The sequence below is a fragment of the Squalius cephalus genome (assembly GCF_949319135.1).
Source record: "Squalius cephalus genome assembly, chromosome: 8".
In the NCBI taxonomy this organism is placed as follows: domain Eukaryota; kingdom Metazoa; phylum Chordata; class Actinopteri; order Cypriniformes; family Leuciscidae; genus Squalius; species Squalius cephalus.
The window spans coordinates 33,591,410-33,613,054 of NC_137129.1; the positions used below are offsets into that span (position 1 = coordinate 33,591,410).

The window sequence follows — 21,645 nt, forward strand, 5'->3', positions numbered from 1 at the left end:
CCCTTGCCTGTTATTTGGATTACGTCTTTGTAATAACCTGTTAAATAAATACTGCATTTGGATCCTCAACCTTCTTGTCTCAGTTTGTGACACATACTATACACTGTGAATTCTGAAAGGTTTTATTCTGTTTTTGTTTTTCATGGGTGTGCATACATTTCTGAATTATATGGACTTCTTATATAATTTGTTTGGTGTCTTTTTGGAGTCTCCAAGTGTCCTTTTTTGGAAAGACACCTAAATTTACCTTTTAAAAAAGCTTGCAGAACATACAGTTTTGTGAAAATCACCCTTCAATCTGATGATTTACTTGGATGTAGCAAATGATGACAAAATGGACGTGTTTTTCACCCAAAAAGCTGTCAAAAAGGTCTAAATCCTTAATGAAAGTGCATTAAGCAGTGAAACAAGAGTTACAGCATCAGATGAGGGTCAAAATCAGTCAGGAGGATTGTAAATAATAAACCACTGTACCATATAGGCCTATTCCTATTAGATTAGATTTCTCACAGGAAACCAAGTTAGTTATGTAAGCTTGGTAATTTGCTGCTTACTTTTTAAATGTGAGGATAAACACAAGTGTTTGATTCAAACGGGTTTAAAAACACCAAAAAAAGTCTGTGAAATCCAAACTAATTCCATATAGGGCCTTCTAATTAACCCTATAATGATTTATTTTAGTGAAGTTTGAGGGCGATTTGAGATAGCGCTAAGCAAGCTAAAGTAGTTATCTGTAGTAGTTTTCTTTTATTATTATCATTATTATTTTGGCAACCAGCAAGTGGCTTATTGAATTAAGAGATAGGCCTAATGAGTGATTTATTATGGTAAGGTTTGCTACGTTTGAGGGCGATTTGAGCTAGCATTAAGCTATCTAGCCTTGCTACTTGGCAACTAGCAGCTGATTCTTGAGAGTTTTTCATTGCTAGGCAACATTTTATGATTTTTATTTTATTTTAGTATTATTATTATTATTATTTTGGCACCCGGCAATCACCTTTTTGAGTGCAGCTCTCTAACACGAACATATACATGCACAGAACAGACACTGTTTCAATTCGCTCCAGCTACAGTGAGATGACACCACCTCTTGGCTCAGCTTCCAAACTCTGCATTGAGATATAAAACATGTCATTTTGGTTTGGATGATACCAGAATCCAAAACAGTAGATTTTGAGCCAAATTCATCTGTGGATGAGTAGAGCAACAAGCCAGGAGCTGATGCCCTTGGGTAGGACGTGAACACGGACGGCAAATAGAGAAGACGGATGAGGCTACGTCTTCCCAGGGGACAAGCCCGTTATACGGCAATACTGTACGGTAATGGCCGGGCTCTGGGGTCTGGCTCCCGTGGCCTTGGTGAGAAATGTAATATAGTGGCTTTTCAAATACACATAATACCATCATGCTTTCTCTGATTTTCAGCACCAGGGGGTGGCAAGACATGCGTTTTGCACACAGGGGGTCCTTGCATTAGCTAAAGACTTCATTAAAGTGCCATGAGGCACAAATGTCAGCACTTGGTGCATAATAGCTTTGGACAGAAATGCAGACTTCGCACAAGTATCATCTCGGCAAAGGATGTCATTTAGATGTGATCCTTAAAGCTTAAGCTCACAACATGGGACAGAGGTTTGGTGCCCAAGCAAAACTTAAATATGCAAAGTGCTGTAGTTTTACTTACCTGCTCCCCATCTTTCCGAACGGGAACTGCATCCACCGCTGCAGGGAGAGAGAGAGAGAGAGAGAGAGAGAGATAAGGGAATAGGCATGTGGCTTATGCAACCTTTACCGAATAAGCTAAGTCAAACTGACAGCTCCTCTCTACATTTTCTGCTGACATTCACACAAAGACCTAAAATTAGATTAATTATCCATCCAAACCGCCAGCACTCTGAGGAAGGAGATTTGTAGCATCATGTTTCTATATCGCATCGTTCCTTTAAAATGATAAAAACATTAGTGATTGCTCTGCGTGATGCAATTATGCAAATTATTAGGAGTTGTATTTCAAGAATAGGCTGAAGAGATACTGAATTTGAGATTAACCCTAAAACAAGCACATATTTTCATTTTATATTCTAGCTTCCTCTAAATTTGCACTTTAGCATCATTTTGATTATGAAATATGTTGACGGTGTGTGTGTTTACAATGATTCATTCAAACTGACAAACAAGTAATGACATGTAACCCAGTTTCCACTAACATTTCGAATGATGGTCTGAAAACAATCAACCTGTAACATTAGAGATTGCTTAAACACGTAAAATTGTAGCATAATGACTGTTTTTAAGGCAAAGCAATAAATGGAGCCTCACCATTCAGTGACGAATCTCAATACAGGGCACAATTAAGGCCAACCAGCATTGAAACAATCAAACACATACATGTGGGTGATCATGTGCACTGACTGCTTATTTAAATTGAGTTTTTTGTGTTTCAACTGGTTTTGAGAATGGCCCTCTTGCTGCTTGTTCTCTCATCTTTAGTGAGAGTAAAGATATGTTTGCAAAGAGAGATAAATGGCTGTACAAGAGAAGTTGTGTAGAAGCCATAGAGATGGTTTGGTTATGTATGCTAATTGCTAACTGCAGTTATATGCTCCCTCATTTACAGTAATCCAGATTCATCAATTCATTGTAGAATGGGGGTAAAACCTGGTGCATGCTGTGCAATATTGTTGCTTGTCATATTGTATGATATGAGCAGAAAAAGAGTTTGCGTAAAGCAGTATTCACGTTGTGCCTGTCGCTGCCATAATAATGCCTCGTTTCAAAATTTGACATGACTTTTGTTTTTTGTATGCTTTTTTTTAAACAGTATCCAGCATTTCAGAAATAAAAGTCTATTTTTAAAATGCATGCATGCTGAGCATGTCCCACTAAAAGATCCAAGACTGGTGATTTTTTCATACGACAAAATAAATCTTTTCCAATACCAAAAAGTGTCAGACAGCAAAATTGTGGCCAAAATTGTGTTGTGAATCTTGTGAGAACCTTCACTGTGCACATGTACAAAATTATTAATAAATGAGACCCTGCCTAGCTGCAGTTCACATGCTCTCTCACTCCCCCGTCTCTCTCTATTCAATTTAGTTCTATTTAATTCAGCTCAATATCAGTGAAATTGAGTTGAGCATTGGCTTTATTCATTGAACTCATTTACAACAGTCCTAAACCGTTGACGCAATAGAATAACAATATTGAGATGGGGTTAATCACATCAAAACAGAATGTACCAGTCCTTGTTCTATCTGCATCTGATTTTATTTTTTCCACTCCAGACCAATCTCAAAATGCATTAATTGCATCCTGTGCATGTGTGTGTGAGCGTGTGTCTTTTAATTGCTGGTCTCTCTCTGTGTGTAAGTACAGCAGAGCCTTTGGGCCTCAGGGCCATTTCCTCAATCAACCTAACCCACTCTGGAGAGAAGGATAGAGCCATGCAGAGCAGTGCAGCTCTGGAGGAGACCAATTAACCAGAGTGAAGAGTAAACAGAGAACGACAGATAAAGTGAGTTAAAGTAAAGCAGATCTAATCATAATCAATTAGAAAAGAGACGGTCAGAACTAACATGCCAGAAGAACACATGATGAGAGCAATGATAGACAGACAGACGGACATATAGACAGCCAGGACGGACGGATGGAATTATAGATGGATGGATGGATGGATGGATGGATGGATGGATGGATGGATGGATGGATGGATGGATGGATGGATGGATGGATGGATGGATGGATGGATGGATGGATGGATGGATGGATGGATGGATGGATGGATGGATGGATGGATGGATGGATGGATAGATAGATAGATAGAGATGAATCCCTGCACATCCCAGCTGTCAGGACCCATAACTTTCTAACTGTTTATTCCACCATGATGTTGTTATGGACAAAACACTTCCACTCATGCAGGAAAACACATTGAGAAAATCCCAAGAGACATGAAGGATAAGCCATCACATCCAAGGTCGCTAAGCGCCACATGGCCGCTGCACTGTTTACCCTGCCCATCTACATTTATGTCTGAATCTGACACTAGGCATTATGAGGGCCCGAGCTTCAGGGGAAAGGAAAGAGAGAGCGAGAGAGACGGATAAAGAAGCAGTCAGACGAGATAAACAAATATCCATGTGACGAGGATAAAAGCTAACGTCAATAGACATTGAACGATGAGGAACAGGAAGGAAGATTCCTAGACACCCAGCATAAGCCTGACGGTCTCACGGAGAGAAGCAGCAGAAGATCTGCATTGCCAAGAACCAGATGGAGGAACAACTGGACCATGGACAATCTGGCTTGACAGATCTCACAGCCTAGAGAACATCTTTGAGATTTTATTCTACAGCTAAAAGGTAGTGAAGAAGTAGGAGAGAGGGAAGAAAAAGGGACAAATAATGGAATGCAAGCTGGAACTCTGACACACGGCGACGCTCACAGTGACTCTGATTAGGAGCGAAGTCCAAGAGGCTGACTCACCTCCAGTACTGAGCCAAAAACACACGGAGAGGGGGGAGGGAAAGGAGAGACAGAGACAAAGAGGATGAGAGAAAGACCAAGACACTGAATGAAGGGAGGAACACTATGCAATATGGTATCACAAAGAAAAACGGAGGACAAAAGGAGGTAGGCGTAAAGAGTTTAGAATGACACGGAGTTAGAAGACACAGAGAGAGACTCAGAAAGAGAACCGAGTCTCAGAGAGAGAGAGCACAAACTTACAGACCATCACAATACTGACCATCAGGGTGAAGAAGGAACATACATTGGTGTTACATACATTACATACATATGTGGCCTAAACAATAAGATGCATTTACACTTGACTTGGAGGCATCTTTAAATCACTTCATGAGATGGTCTGACTGAGTGACGTCTCAAATGTCTTGAAGGGCATTTCAATCTTTTCATGATCATTTGCAAATACCTGCAAAAGAGTAATTCAAGTGCAAAAGACTGAAGTGCAAAACCTAAGAAATTAAGTGAACACCACTTTACAATCAGTTACAATGAAATGAACAGCAGCAATTACTGTTTAGATGAGTCAGCTATAGTTATTAAAGTAGGACAAAGTCTGGTTTGAGAATAAAATGATATGAAAAAAAAAAATTATGCTATGCAAGGCTGCAAAATGAATTTGAGCAAATAAATATCCAAAACAAATATCAGCATATAACCGGCAGTTTTGTTTTTATATATATGTATACACTGACATATACACATATACACTGAGAAGTCCCATATGGTTACCAATGCTGCATTTTTTTTTTTATCAGTTATATTGTGAAATATTATTACAATTTAAAATAACTTTTTTCATTTGAAAATATATTTTAAAATGTAATTTATTCTTGTGATGCAAAGCTGAGTTTTTTTTTAGCATTATTACTCCAGTCTTCAGTGTCACATGATCCTTTAAAAATCATTATAATATGCTGATTTGATGCTCAAGAAACATTTCTGATTATAGTCAGTTGAAAACAGTTGTGTAATTTTTTTCAGGATTCTTTCAATGTAAAAGTATACTGTTATATATTTAACATGAATTGTGATTAACATTTTTGTGATTTATCTGTACATTGTGATGCCAGTTGGGCATTTCTAACTTAAGCAAAAAAAAATTTGTTACAAATTAAGTTAAGAGAGAGAAAGAACGAGAGAATATTTTATTCTGTTTCATTGCGATTTTTGAACATTTCTTCACTTGGGATTTAAAACTCACCTCTAAACGATCGGTTTATGAAGTGACCTTCAACCTAATATTAATGGAAATCTTTCAAAGAAACAACTGCTTCTACTGTCTCAAATTTAATTGGAAGGAACAGCAGGTGAAACTGGATGTCAGTGGCTTAAAATAAGGAAAGTCTAGGGGCACCATTACAATAAAACCTAAAAGTGTCACAAGGATCAGTTCCCTTTATAGACAGCACTGGATAGGAAGTGATGGAAACACTTTAGAATTCTGTTCCATCATTAATGAATAACTACACAGGAACAAAAGAGTAATGCAATATTAACACTCTAGTAAATGCTATTAAATAACAAGTAACTCTGATTAACTATAGTAAGTATTAGCACTGAATTGAATGTGGTAGTTCACTAATCAGTACCTATTTTTTCATACCTCCCAGTGGACTAAGAAGTACTATATACATGTTTATAATTAATGTGAATAAAGCATAATAGGTTATTATTCATTCTAAAGTGAAGATCATAACCCACTAGTAATGACTAAAGTATTACCAAATCCTTCAGAATCAAATACTAATGACTGTAATTTAATTACTTTTCCATTGAAAAAGTAAAGTAAGGGATTACTCTTCATTTTTCTGTAATTTAATTACAGTTACTTCTGGTGTTATTGCATTAAATACTGTAGACTATAGAACAATTCTATATAAAACAATAGTGGATTTAACATCAAAATTGAATGTTTAATGTTAAAATGTATGTTTTTAATTTAACCTTCTCCCTTTAAATACTTTGGTCAGTTCACAAAAATGTTATATTATTTATTTGAAAGAATTAAAAGAGCAGTTTCATGTCTATCCTTGTAACTGGTTGAGGTTGATATGAGATTTAGATAGTAAGTAGTAATAAGTAATGCATTACTTTTTAGAGAAAGTAATTAGTACAGTAATCTACTGGTATGGGTAGTTGTTCTGAACAAGGCACATGACAGGAATAATCTAGGACACTTTAATTCAAAAATACTCAGTAAAATTCAGGGAAACAGATTTCTCAACACCTCAACATTGACAAGACAGGACAAGGACTGCAAGAACACAGGGCGTATAAATACTAGACAAATTATGGCACGAATAAGCTAATTAATTGGACGACTTGTTTAATGAATCAAACAGACTAGGAAAACTAGGTCAACTGACACGGCACACAGGTAAAAACAGGACCGGACCGAAAACACAATGAAACAAAGTAGACAGAGAATACATGTTACATTATCCCAAAGGAAGGGGAAGTGGAATAGAAGAAGACAAAAACAGTCCAGGGCAAACAAAACATTCCATGGGTGAGTGGAGGGTGGGAGGAGCCAGGGGGAGCCAGGTGCAGGAGGAGCCAAATGAAAGTCCAGAGTCCAGCCAGGATGATATCCCAGGGCGGAGTCGAGGGAGGGAGGAGCCATGGTAGAGACTTGGCTGACGACACCCTCGGGACGACCGATGGAGATGGAGACCCAGGCGGAGCTAAAAGGATGAAGAGCCCATGTAACATCACTGGCAGGTGCAGGAAGGCGTCTGACGAGGCTGAGTCAGTGAGACGAGGGAGCCCGGTGAAGCCGTCAGGACGATGGTTTCTGGTGGAGTCAAGGGAGGAAGGAGCCAAGGCGGAGCCGATAGGTCTACAGGCCGCGAGTGATGGATTCGTAGGCTGGAAGTGGAGCCAGGGGAACCTCCTTACCAGGCAGAGCTGTAGAGATGAAGCTCCAAGTCAGGTCATCACAAAAAGGAGTTGGAGATGCAGAGGAGCTGAAGGGAACCAGCGGAGGTGGGGCTAAGGAACTGGCTTATTTGGGAAGAGGAGGTGGGAGAGGGAGGCTGGGAGGGATCACAGGGAGCACAGGCAACATGGGGCTGGGCGGAACCAGTGGAGAAACAGGAGACTCAGGGCTAGGTGGAAACTAGAGTGGAAACGGGATACAGGACTGGGTGGAACCAGCGGAGAGAGAGGGGATACAGGACTGGGTGGAAGCAGCGGAGAAAGAGGGGATACAGGACTGGGTGGAAGCAGCGGAGAAACAGTAGACTCAGGGCTAGGCGGAACCAGTGGAGAAACAGGAGACTCAGGGCTAGGCAGAACCAGAGTGGAAACAGGGGATACAGGACTGGGTGGAAGCAGCGGAGAGAGAGGGGATACAGAACTGGGTGGAAGCAGCGGAGAAAGAGGGGATACAGGACTGGGTGGAAGCAGCGGAGAAACAGAAGACTCAGAGCTGGGCGGAACCAGCGGGGAAACAGGGGATTCAGGACTGGGTAGAAGCAGAGGAGAAAGAGGAGATTCAGGGCTGGGCGGAACCAGTGGGGAAACAGGAGACTCAGGGCTGGGTCGGGACCAGTGGGGAAACAGGAGACTCAGGGCTGGACGGGACCAGCAGAGGTGGAAGAAACAGGGGATTTACCTCCTCAAACACCTCCAAATTTCTTTCAGAGTCCAAATATTTTCCAGAGGCCATTTAATTCGTATCCACAGTGGCAGGGTTGTGAGTAGGGCTTCCCTCCATGCCCTCGGACTCCACAAGCACTCCCTCAGTGACGTGCAGTGTTTCCGGCTCACACACCTGGTCAGACTCTCCGTGAGGTTCAGGCTCACGTGGCAGGCCGATCACAGTCTATGGTGGGCTCTCACCAATATCCCGTGCAGATAATAATCCAGGAGTCTTTAAAAGTCTTTAATTCAAATATACTCAAAAGACTCAGAAACAGATTTCACAACATTAACAAGACAGGACAAAGACTGCAAGAACACAGGGAGTATAGCCTAAATGCTGGAACAAATGGGGAACTAATAAGCTATAATTAATTGGACAAGTGTAATGAATCAAACAGACTCAAGACTAGGAAAACTAGGCCAACTGAGAGGACACACGGGTAAAACAGGACAGAACCAAAAACTCAAGGAAACAAAGTAAAAACAGACAATACATGTTACAATAACACTGTTGAAGATGTAATTAGTAGCTAGTAATTAATTACATATTTAAGAGTAACCAACACTTGTTACCATGATGTTCACTTTAGAATACTGTTCCAAATGACTAGAAGGATGTGGTAACACTTGAGTCATATCTTCATATCATATCATACCTTACAAAAACTTCAAAAGCTTACAATCACTTCAGTCATTACTAGGTTATACTAGGAGTTATCATGCTTTTCACTTTAGAATACTGTTCCAAATAATTAGTAATTTCTCATTACTCGTTTGTTCCTGTTAGGTTATGCATTAATGACAGAACAGTATTCTGAAGTGTTACCAAAGTGATAAGAGGTATAAATTCACACTATAAGACATTTAAGAACTTCCTGTCTGTCACTTCCTGTGCCTACCTCAATCACCCTCTTTCTCTGTCTTCCTCTCTCCCTTTACTCATCTGACTAATTATTTGAGGTCTCTCTCTCTCTCTCTCTCTCTCTCTCTCTCTCTCTCTCTCTCTCTCTCTCTCTCTCTCTCTCTCTCTGTGATTCCTCCTAAACCTTTCAATCATACTGAGCCAGTCACCTTGGACCGTGTCTGTCACCACACAAGCTGGATCATGCAATCACATGCAAACAGCACACACACACACACACACACACACACACACACACACACACACACACACACACACACACTCACACTCACACTCACAAGCATTAGATTGAGTGTGTGTGAAAGAGACAGAGAGAGACCATCTGTATGTCAGCTTGTCTGACCCTCTTTCAGAGCTTGAAATGAAATCAATACAAAGAGGTATCCCTGAGTAACGCAATAGCTCAGAACAGAACAAACACGTACAGAGAGCGAACCAGTGCAAACATCGACATTAGTGCCAAGAACTGAGCCATCCACCTGATGCCCTCCTAAACACACCCACACAATGTTTCTCACTCACAGTCCTGTGACAAACAAATACATGCGACATTTTACCAATCTATATGTATATTTATTAACTTAGCAGATGCTTTTATCCAAAGCGACTTCGACAAACCCAAGCATAAAAGAGTCAACAATATAAGATATGTCACAAATTTCAATAGTAAACCAGAACACTACAAAGTCAGTAGACAGGGACAAAAAAAAAGTGAGAAAATGTTGTTTTTTCTTTTTTTACAGAACTATTTTATTACACAGAAGTGTGTGATTTCACTTTCAAGCTTGCCAACACACACTTCTCAACTTGCCTTTTTTATACCCACCCCTGGCCCTGAGACACCTATTTGGGACGGAACTACTTGGGTCAGATCATTCATCATTCGGCTACAACAACAATACTTTTACACTGCTCTGGAATACTTTTATATTATATATAAATAAAATATTTTTGTATAGTAACGGCAACTAATTCTGACTGCTAACTATATATTTGATGGCAGCAATAAGGTACGAGAGAGGCTGTGCGGTATTGTGAATAAGCCATGGCTGAAGGGCGTTGTTAGGCATGACCAGAGAGAGACTGTAAAAAAGACGCGAAGCCTTGAGTAAGTTACCTTATTGCTTTTATAAAACGGTTAACGTTACCACACAATACAAATATTAAAGGCATAAAATATGTATCAATACAACTTTCATGAGGTAAAATCACTAAAAGCCTTCCTTCCGCTGGAAAAAAAATAGTCCCTGGCTGTGAACAGCAACAGAAGTTACAATCGCCATTAGATGGCAACAAAGACTGTCTTTATGAGTGAGTCAGTCAGTGGTCAGTAGAGAAAGACATTGGACTGAATCTTCTTGTGAACACGGTGAAGCTAGACGCAACTTAAACCCCTTAAGTTAACTGTTAAAAGGACAAAATATCACAGCGGACATTCAAACTGATTTTTTATTACGAATAAAGGACTGACCTGTGAGGAAAATGCTATATCTACTGTAAATGCAGGTACACTCACTTACTCGATCTCTCACAATCTACTTTATAAGCTTCAATGAACGATATCAATTGTTAGGGGTAGTGATACATAACCATTGGGTGAAGCGGTCATAGCCGTGTTTTATCGTGAATCAGAATCAAGGACTGGAACTAACCGTTTCATAAAAGTAAATATAACATAATATCATATGTTTCATATAAAGATGTTTGTTTTGTGGAATATAAAGACCATCACCATGAAAGAGTTTTATACATTCAAGTCTATAAAAACTATAAAAGAATTATCTTAATTAAAAAAATTAAGTCTTATCCTTACCTGTCATAAAAAATTAAAAATGTATACTATCTTAATTCATGATAATATGTTAATACTTAATACTGACCCTCACTGCTCAAGTACAGAAGCGTATAATTATAGCAAATTCACAGTGAATATGTTTGACAGTAACATAACTTTAATGAGGAAAACCTGTGAAGTGTTATTTCATGCTTGTTTACCGAAAGGTGCAAGAGGGCATTTTAGTTTAATATTTTGATTAGTATTGCAATTGCCCTTTACAGTCTGTCACCAGATTCAGGTATTTCGGTAGTGCCCTTTAAAGGCTGTGCTTGATTCATTACACAATATTGTGAGAGGAACAATAGCTGTGTAAGTGCTTCTACAAAGGACTCCAATTAAAAAATCCAAACCTGACAAAAAGGTTTGCAAGTAATATATGCAATGCATGTTACTGTTAGCACTGAATCTCTAAAGGATTTGTGATGATCATTGTAGACTAAGAATGTTTCTATTTCTGGCTATAGCAACAATTTGCATTGTGAGCTCATGAAGTCAAGAATAACAAAAAAAAATCGATAACAGGGCCTTGGTTGAGCCATTAAAAGTGTCAGTGCAACATGTCGACAGCACATAAATTTCCTCAGCTTACATGAAAAGTGTTTGCCTCACTCAAAATAAGGGGGTGAACAACCACAGGCCCATATCAGGCACTTGACCCATATTATTTAGCATGCATCTTGTCCTCTCTCCTCTCCTTTTCGGTCACTGTAAAGTAGACACTATTTATAGCCAAACACACTAAATATGCCATCCACGCTCCTCCCCAGAGCACATAACAGATAGCCAGCTAAATTCAGTGCCACAACTTGAAGATGCAAGAATTTTTAGTCTAAAAAATAAGCATTTCTATAAGAGGTGATTAAATTTAGCTCTCTCAGGAGGATATAAATACGGGCTTCCCTAATTACCCAATATGTCCCGCTCTGACACTTTCTGCAATAGCTTTTTATGTGAAAGAAACCTAGACTCCGTGTTCCTGTGACATCACAGCTCAATGACAATCAAAGGTCAAATACAGCGGCATTTCTTTTTTTATCACTCCATCAGCTGCCTGTGTTTGTTTTGATACTGCGCCCTCGTCTTAATGGGCGTACAACATCATAAAACACGTTTAAGAGGAACAATTCTGTGTCCTCTCTCTGTCTGCCTGCCTGCCGTCTCACGGTTACAACAGAATATTAATCGCACCAAAACACCTGCAATTTGTCATCGACGACTGTGTTAAAGCGTACCCATTTGGCGGGAACAGGTGCCCATTGACTTTGCAGAATTTGACCTACATGTGAGGCGCATCCAGCTCCACGTCACACCTGAGCGCTTTTTGCTCGTGAGCGCATGGACCCTGCACCTCTGATCCTGAAAAACACCCTCTTCAGTTAACCTCTTTGAGCAACGCACGAGCGTACGCGCTCAAACCTGTGAACTGCTGCTATTTTCACACAAACAGCTCCTGACGTGACCTTAGCACGGTGTCAAATGTGGCGAGTCTTTGAGACCGTACGTTCTGGATATGCATCGAATGCAACCATTCGCTCCAAAAATTCCACTTCAGATCTTTAAAACCGCCGGGTGAATGGCACCTACCGCATGCAGACGGACACATACGGATATCAATTCCAGACGCACTAACGGCTCTCAAAAGCAGACATCCCGGCTTCCCACGAGCAGCGTGCCGAATCACTGTCAAAGCCTGGAGGACAAATGGCCTTTAACCAAAAGGTTTCCATAGAAACACACACGTTTTCCCCGTGAAGGGGGATGCTTGCGAGCGGAGCGTTGCCTATCGCTCCTCTACCCCTGGCTGGTCTCCTTTCAACCTGGAAAAGAAAGGCTAGCAAAACGGAGAGGGTCTTACTGATGGTGCGGGATCCGATACAGCCCATGGTGTCTCAGCGAGGGCCGGTTTGTGAACAAGGAACGAGAGCCACCCTCTCAGCAGACATTCTCTCCTTCTCTCTCTCACTCCTCTTCTTCTCCACGTCTCTGACTCTCCCCTCCTGTCTCTGTAAGGCTGTATGCGAGAGCGAGTGTGTGTGTGTGTGCCTCCAACACGCTCTCGCCGTCATCCACCCTCCCTCTCTCCTTGGCTCACTGCAACCCCCTCAATACTCTCTGGTGAGACGAGATATCAGAGTTAGTCAGTCACTAAGTCAGTGTGTCTGTGAAACAGGAGAGATTGCTGTGAAATCTCTCGCCGGCCACTTATGTTCCCTTAAATCCCTTTGTAATCAATACAAATGTTTGAAGTATCAAACAGCTGACAGTGACATTGAGAAATGTCAATGACAACAAGAGGAAAGAGCGCTGGTCAGAAGTTGCATGCAATTCCCTGGAGTTCCAGGACTGAGAGGATCAATATCTTGGCTAATCGTGTGGGGCATCTCTTTTCTTTGGTGTTCTCTCCATTATCGTTTGACAATGCGGTGCATCTGTCTCCCCACCCAACTCTTGCCGCCCCTCCCTTGCTCCATTTTTTCCTGTTGCGCTTGCACTCTCCAAAAGCATACACAACCATCTATTTATCCCTCGTGATACCTCAGACTCCCTCTTTGCATCCTTTCTCACACTCAAATCGAAGAGTTTCGTACATCTATATAAAAACGGTTCATCATGATCGCTTGTCATGTCCAGTGTGTCCGTAGATTTCCATAACCTTGAATATACCCACACACAGGCACACACGCTGTCCAGACTGTACATGCGCACTCTCCCTGCCTCAAGCAAGCAAGGTTCCTTCCTTTTCCTTCTTTTTTTCTAAAACTAATTCTGTCACTGCATTCAGCCAGCACTGCCGGAAGAAGAAGCTTTGAAGAGGAATGGAGAGGGCTAACCCAGGAGGTGTGCTTTGACTCATATTAAGGAGCATGAGGCTGTGCAGCTTGAATTAGTATTCAGGAGGAGAGAGAGAGGGAGCAAGAGTGATGAGGAGAGGAAAGAAGGGATGACAGGAATGGGAAGAGTAAAAGAACGGATGAAATATGTGTGCGTGTGGTAATATTACAGGGAGCTGTCCCGACAGATGCCGAGGTTGACTGCTTTTCGCTTTGCAAATGTGTTATGAAATGTACTACAATTATCTAAGCATTTCGTTTTTCACTTGGTGTTATGTTTTAAATCAAATCCACAATATAAGATAAACTTTTAATTGCGGGCATTTTGTTTATCCTCATAAACTTACACTTTAAAACACAGACACTTTTTTTTTTCTGTATAGGGACAGAGCAGAGTAAGCCGACTTTTTGCCACGTGACCATATATTTATTTACATTTAGTTATTTGGAAACTTTTATTCAGCAAGAACGCAATAAATTGATCAAGTGCCAGTAAAGACATTTACATTGTTACATATATTTCTGTTTCATATGAATGCTGTTCTTTTGAACCTTCAAGTTCATTAAAGAATCCTGAAAAGCAGCACTGGTTTCAACATTGATAATTATAATAAGTGTTTCTTGAGCATCAAAATCAGCATATTAGAATTATTTTTGAAGGATCATGTGACACTGATAGTGTAAAGGCCCAGGTACATTTCATGTTCCGCTCCGTCAAAGTATACTCTTTTGGCCGTGAACGTGGAAAGACGCATTTGCTATCTATTTTTCAAGCGCTCAAGTCACTTGTTGTACACGCACCGTCCTCGTGGACACAAAGGCTGCGTCCATAATTGCATAAGGTGCTTCTCAATACTCTAATTAATGCTTCCTCATTTCCTCGCTCTTCCGTCCTACAGCCCGTGACCCAGAAACCGATTGAATTCAGCCATCTTGAAGGACATCTCAATTCTCTAATTGGACTTGTGAGGAAAGAGGTGTGAGGAAGCTTCCTAATGAACTCATGAGCGAGGATATACAGGTGTGTCCTATCGCATCCTAAGGGGGTGGAGATAAGACGTGAGCAGAAATAAGAAATGAGAAGAACCCATACTCTCTTGAGTAGATACTTATTTTGAGTAATTACTTATTCTGTTGACATACCAGAGTCAGTTGCGACACTTCACCGCCATTCGCAAATCCTCTCCCGTGACCTCATGGGATGGTAAAGTGTCCATCGGATGCGCACTTAAGAATCTCGCTGGAAGTAGTAGGTCATTTGGGTACTTTTTGCCAACTCTTATGAGTACTTGTTAATTCGGGCATACTTCTTTTGTTACACTGTTTTTTGCCTACTATATCATAGGGAAGTATGCAATTTTACAGATAGTGTTTTGCAGACATCCGCAGACCCTCCTGATAATGAAAATTACGTCACACAGTCAGTGCTTGGACAAAATTGGTATACTTAGGACTTAATGGCTGCTGAAAATTTCGCTTTGCCAACACAGTGTCACGGTCAGTAGCTATAATGAAGCTCAAGACGAAGGAGATACTCAAAATAAATCAGGCTGGAACTGAGGGCTTAAATGCACAGGCAAACAAAGGAGCTAACGAGATAATTAACATAATACTCAAATCAATCAGAAACCATAGTGACAAACAGGCAGGGAACAGAGGAGAACTGAACTAATTAACTGGAATGACTAAATAACTGGAAAGCTAACCTAGAAACACAGACATGACACAAAAACAAACCCAAAACGTGACAGAAATTTTTTTTTTTTTTTTTTAAAACATGTAAAAAGAGAACGTCTCGGTTACGTATGGTAACCCTCGTTCCCTGAGTCCAGGGAACGGAGACGCCTCGTCGGGGGAGTTCCCCTGACGAATTGGGATCACGCCAGGGATCCAACCACCTTCGAGAGAGTTAACAACGAGCCAATGAAAGAGAAACTGAATTGGCATGCAAAATTTGCATTCCGCATCCCGCCTACCAGCGCGGGTATAAAAGGCGGAAGTAAACATTGCATCATTGCTTCTCGCTGAGGAGCCGAACAGTGTCCAGTCCTCCGCGAAGGTACAGCAGTATGGCGACGGGACGAGGCGTCTCCGTTCCCTGGACTCAGGGAACGAGGGTTACCATACGTAACCGAGACGTTCCCTTTCGTCAGCAGGGAACTCCGACGCCTCGTCGGGGGAGTTCCCCTGACGAATTGGGATCCCTACCAAAACGCCATAGTGCTGGCCCCTTCCAGCGCCCAGCTAAGCTACCCTGCAGCAGTTTCCAGAAAATTTTGCGGGAGCTAGCTAGGGAATCACACTGCTGTTCCGCAAGACCCAATCAGTGGATATTGGATAACACTGGGAAAGCGTGCCCGACCCCAAGGATATAATAGGGGGGAAGGAACGCTGCGGAAGCTGAGGCAGCCTAGAGGAAGGCCCTCATATACACACATGTACTAACCACGTAGGGTAGTGAAACATATGGCAGTCCTTGAAGGTAGTCCCAGTCCAGAGGAGTGAGGAGCGTACTCAACAGGGACGACAGAATGAGTCTGTCAAGGGGAAGACACGGCTGAACTGCACGTGGCAATCATGGGTCGCCGCAGGGACCACTGGAAAGAACACCCAGTCTACTAGCAACTCCTTACTGAAGGTAGCAGACCTGGTGCCGGGCGGTCCGCAACGCCTGGCACCGGAGGGGTGATGGAGGAACTCACGAGGTTAGCCGTTTGTTGGGTAACCAACGGAGCACAAAGACGCACGTATCCGCTCACGGAATGGCGTCGCAAGCCGACACACCTATTCCCTCTAGTTACTGGCCGTAGCGAGTACTCGGGAGGAAACCGGTTCCACACGTAGGCTATAAAACCTAGCGAACGTGTTCGGTGTCGCCCAGCCCGCAGCTCTACAAATGTCTGTTAGCGAGGCGCCTTGTGCCAGAGCCCAGGAAGCGGCAACACTCCTAGTGGAGTGAGCCCGCAACCTAGGTGGGCAGGGCTCACCCTGGGACTCATAAGCCCTGGTGATAGCATCCACTAGCCAGTGGGCTAACCTCTGCTTGGAGACAGCCTTCCCCTTCTGCTGGCCTCCGTAACAAACAAAGAGCTGATCTGAGGTCCTAAAGCTTTGCGTTCTGTCTATATAAACCCGGAGGGCCCGGACGGGACAGAGAAAAGCTAGGGCTGGGTCTGCCTCCTCCTGGGGCAGCGCTTGCAGGTTCACTACCTGGTCCGCGAAGGGAGTGGTAGGAACCTTGGGCACATATCCGAGCCTGGGTCTCAATATGACCTGAGAAAGGCCAGGCCCGAACTCTAGGCACGATTCGTCGACCGAAAATGCCTGCAGATCCCCTACCCTCTTGAAGGAAGCCAATGCTAACAGGAGCGCTGTCTTAATGGACAGGATATTAAGCTCGACTGACAGCAAAGGCTCAAAAGGAGGACTTTGAAGTGCCTTAAGCACCAGAGTTAAGTCCCAAGAGGGTACAGGGTGCAAGTTGCGAGGTGGATTTAGCCTCCTAGCACCCTTGAGGAATCTGATGACCAGGTCGTGCTTCCCCACGGACTTACCTTCAACTACATCGTGATATGCGGCTATTGCGGCAGCATACACTTTAAGGGTGGAGGGAGACAGCCTTCGCTCCAACCCTTGTTGTAGGAAGGAGAGCACGACTCTGATCGGGCAAGTTCGTGGGTTCTCCCCGTGGGAAGAACACCAGCCGACGAACAGGTTCCACTTCAGAGCATAGAGGCGCCTCGTAGAGGGGGCTCTAGCTGAAGAGATGGTATCTACCACTGCCTGTGGCAGGCCATCTAGAACCTCCGCGTCCCGTCCAGGGACCAGACATGGAGTTTCCAGAGGTCTGGACGCGGGTGCCATAGAGTGCCCCGTCTCTGAGAAAGAAGGTCGTTCCTCAGAGGAATCGGCCAAGGAGGGGCTGTCGCGAGGAGCATGAGTTCTGGGAACCAAGTCCGGGTTGGCCAATACGGGGCTACCAAAAGGACCTGCTCCTCGTCCTCCCTGACCTTGCACAGTGTCTGTGCAAGAAGGCTCACTGGGGGGAACGCATATTTGCGTAAGTCCCGGGGCCAGCTGTGTGCCAGGGCATCCGTGCCGAGAGTTCCCTCGGTCAGGGAGTAATACCACTGGCAATGGGTCGTGTCCGGAGAGGCAAACAGGTCTACCTGTGCGGCTCCGAAGATTCGCCAAATCAGCTGGACCGCCTGGGGATGGAGTCGCCACTCTCCCGGAAGGGGAGGCTGACGTGAAAGCTCGTCGGCCACATAATTGAACTCCCCTGGGACATGAATGGCACGAAGCGACCTCAGATGCTTCTGACTCCATAGGAGGAGGTGGGAGGCGAGTCGCGACATACGACGGGAGCGCAGACCACCTTGTCGGTTGATGTACGCAACGGTCGCAGTGCTGTCCGTACGGACCAGTACATGCTTGTGTCTGAGAAACCCCTTGAGGCGACACAAGGCCAAGCGTACTGCTTGCAACTCTAGGCAATTGATGTGCCAATGCAGCTGGGGCCCCGTCCACAGACCCGAGACTGCATGCCCTTTGTACGTGGCCCCCCAACCCTTGGCAGAAGCATCTGTGAACACCACAGCATGCCTGGAAACCTGGACTAGGGGCACTCCGGCCCGTAGAAATGCAGGATCCGACCAAGGGGAGAAGGTTTGGCGACAGTGCGGGGTGACTTTGACCCGGAACGTGCCGCTCTGCCACGCCCACCTCGGGACTCGGTCGTGAAGCCAGTGCTGGAGCGGTCTCATATGCAACAAGCCGAGCGGCGTTACTGCGGCTGCGGCTGCCATATGCCCCAGGAGCCTCTGAAACTGTTTCAGTGGGACCGCTGTCCTGCCTCGAAAGGACTTGAGACAGGTGAGCACTGACTGGACGCGCTCCTCTGTGAGGCGCGCAGTCTGAGCGACTGAGTCCAGTTCCATACCGAGATAAGAGATCCTCTGCACGGGGCAGAGTTTGCTCTTCTCCCAGTTGACCTGAAGCCCCAACTGACTGAGGTGACGGAACACCATGTCCCTGTGATCGCACAACACATCTCGCGAGTGAGCCAGAATGAGCCAGTCGTCGAGATAGTTGAGAATGCGAACGCCTTGTTCTCTCAAGGGAACAATGGCCGCCTCCGCGACTTTCGTGAAGACACGGGGCGACAGGGCCAGCCCGAAGGGTAGGACCTTGTACTGATATGCTCGACCCTCGAAAGCAAACCGAAGAAATGGTCTGTGTCGAGGAAGAATCGAGACATGAAAGTACGCGTCCTTCAGGTCGATCGCTGCAAACCAATCCTGGGGACGGATGCACTCGAAAATGCGTTTCTGTGTGAGCATCTTGAACGGGAGCTTGTGCAGGGCCCGATTCAATACTCGCAGATCCAGGATTGGCCGTAACCCACCGCCTTTCTTGGGTACAATGAAGTAAGGGCTGTAAAACCCTGACCTCATATCGGCTGGAGGGACCGGCTCGATCGCGTCCTTCGCCAGCAGGACGTCGATCTCTTTCCGCAAGACCGGAGCATCCACTAGACGCACACGGGTGAAGTGGATGCCCCTGAACTTGGGAGGCCGGCGTGCAAACTGAATTGCATAGCCGAGCCGGATGGTGCGGATGAGCCAGCGCGACGGACTCGGGAGCTCTAACCAGGCTCCGAGAAACCGCCGCAACGAGCCCACCCGCACGACCGGCGTACCCGCGGAGGGGCAGCGAGGTGGAGGGCAGGGACACGGCTCTGGTGGCATCGTAGCGGCCGAGAGCGGGGTCTGGGTGTGTAATTGGACAACACCTACCTGCCTCCACCGGGGGACAGACGGCAGAGAAGACCCGAGAGTGTTCTGCTGCGGGCTGTCGCCTGGCGAGGGAAGGGGAGGAGACGAGGAGCGAGGCCCACGGGCGGCTGCTGGTCTCCGAGCCTTCCCGCCCAGCGACAGAGAGGAGTGGCGTGACCGAGGTGGCGCCACTGCTATCTGAGAGCTGGGGAGAGGGGACTGAGAGTGGCGAGACCCGAGGGTGGCGCACACTGTCGTCCCACTCTCTAACGGACGAGACTGCTTGTTCAGCAGCCCCATCCGTGAATGACCCAGAGGAGGAAGAAACTGCTCTTTTATTGAAATTGTGGGTACCACCGACCGGGTGGTCGGTGGCGGAACAGAAACAGACACAAACAAAAGATTTTCCACCCGGCCCTCCTCCGGGGGAAGGAGGGGAGCAGAGGCCCCCTCCCGTAGAGCAGTTCCTCGGTCCTCTGGGTCGCCCGTCTCAGGAACGCCTCTTTCCTTTCGCCTTCTTGGGGGGTGGAGGCGGCTGAGCGGGCGGGGGAGCCCCCCTACGACCGGCGCCCCGCCTCCTGGAGTTGGACTGCTGTCCAGAAGGAGGAGCAGAGGCGGCCGCAGGAGGGCGCCCTCGGCGACGAGCAGCCCGAGGTTCTTCGGCCACAGGAGACGGACCAGCAGCAGTCCGTTTCCTGGGCAGGACATGCCGAAGCGCCTCAGACTGCTTTTGGGCGGCGGAGAACTCTTGGGCGAAGTCCCCCACCGAGTCGCCGAAAAGGCCCCCTCGGGATATGGGAGCATTCAGAAATCTGGATTTCTCTGAATCCCGCATATCCGCGAGGGTAAGCCAGAGGTGGCGCTCCTGGACCACCAAAGTGGACATCGCCCGTCCCAGAGAACGTGCGGTGACTTTCGTCGCCCGGAGGGCGAAGTCCGTCGCCACACGCAGCTCCTGCAGCACCCCTGGGTCGGGACCACCTTGCTGCATGTCATGAAGCGCCTTGGCCTGGTGGACCTGAAGCAACGCCATGGCATGCAGGGCGGAAGCGGCTTCTCCACACGCCGTGTAGGCCTTCTCGGTTAGACCAGAGGAGAACCTACAGGCGCGGGAGGGGAGTGAAGGGGCACCCCGCCAAGTGGAAGCGGCTTTCGGACACAGCTGCATCGCTACTGACCGCTCCACCGGGGGGATTCCCTCGTATCCCTTAACCGCTCCACCATCCAAAGTGGTGAGGGAGGAGGGGTGAGTTGATCTATGTCTGGCAGTCAGGGGTGCCATCCATGACCTCGTCACCTCTTCATGCACCTCCGGGAAGAAAGGGACCGGAGCGGGACGCTGAGAACCAGCGCGACCCGCCCCGATACACCAATCATCAAGCCGCGAAGGCTCGGGACACGGTGGGGGGTTCCACACGAGCCCGACATTCGCGGCCGCCCGGGCAAGCATAGCGGCCAGCTCAGGATCCGGCTCGGCCGCAGCCACCACACCCGAAGGGGGTAGACCCGCCGAGTCGTCACCTGAGGATGACCGCTCTCCCTCCGATGCAGCGATAGACATCGCATCTTCAGGTGGCGCCCCGAAGGAAACAACCGGAACCGCACGGGGCGGCACCAGTGGCTCCAACGGGGGCACCGATGGCAACGGCGCTACAGAGGAGTGGGAGCCTCGTGAGGATCTTTCACCTGGCGAGGTAGTCCGCACTGTAACCCTCATACGCTCACCAACAGCCACAGCCGAAGTAGTCGCCTGCTGAACTGAACCAGCCGACGAACTAGATCGGGTGTAGACTGAAGGGACACCCTCAGCAATTTTCTGCTGAAGGATTCGAAGTCTCGAGCGGAGCGTCGCCAGAGTCATGTTCCCACAATGAGAACATGACTCGTTCACAAACGCTGCCTCTGCGTGCGCTAAGCCCAAGCACGAGACGCAGTGTCTGTGACCATCACCCTGAGACAGAAGTCTACCGCATCCAGAAACACACGGGCGAGATGACATCTTTGTCACGTAGACAAAGAAGCAGGTCGCCCAAAACTCTTTTAGGAAAGAGAGAGAACCTCTCTTTCAGTGCCGAAGCACTCAGGGACCCACCGCGGCCACACACG

The 21,645-nt window shown here is 45.8% G+C and overlaps 1 protein-coding gene across 4 annotated transcripts in view; it reads right to left on the minus strand.

Moving 5' to 3' along the window:
• fam131ba (family with sequence similarity 131 member Ba) overlaps window positions 1-13,021 on the minus strand; it is a 31,069-nt gene extending 18,048 nt beyond the window's left edge. For 3 of the 4 annotated variants that reach the window (XM_079879576.1, XM_079879574.1, XM_079879573.1), the window contains exons 1-2: window positions 12,787-12,999; window positions 1,685-1,722 (exon numbers count right to left, since the gene is read on the minus strand). In XM_079879576.1, coding sequence (XP_079735702.1) covers window positions 1,685-1,722; window positions 12,787-12,814 — 66 coding nt within the window. In that variant the 5' untranslated portion in view covers window positions 12,815-12,999. Of the gene's footprint in view, window positions 1-1,684; window positions 1,723-12,786 lie in introns of all 4 variants that reach the window. The other variant, XM_079879575.1, reaches the window with a different exon arrangement.
• Between the last annotated feature and the right edge of the window lie 8,624 nt (window positions 13,022-21,645).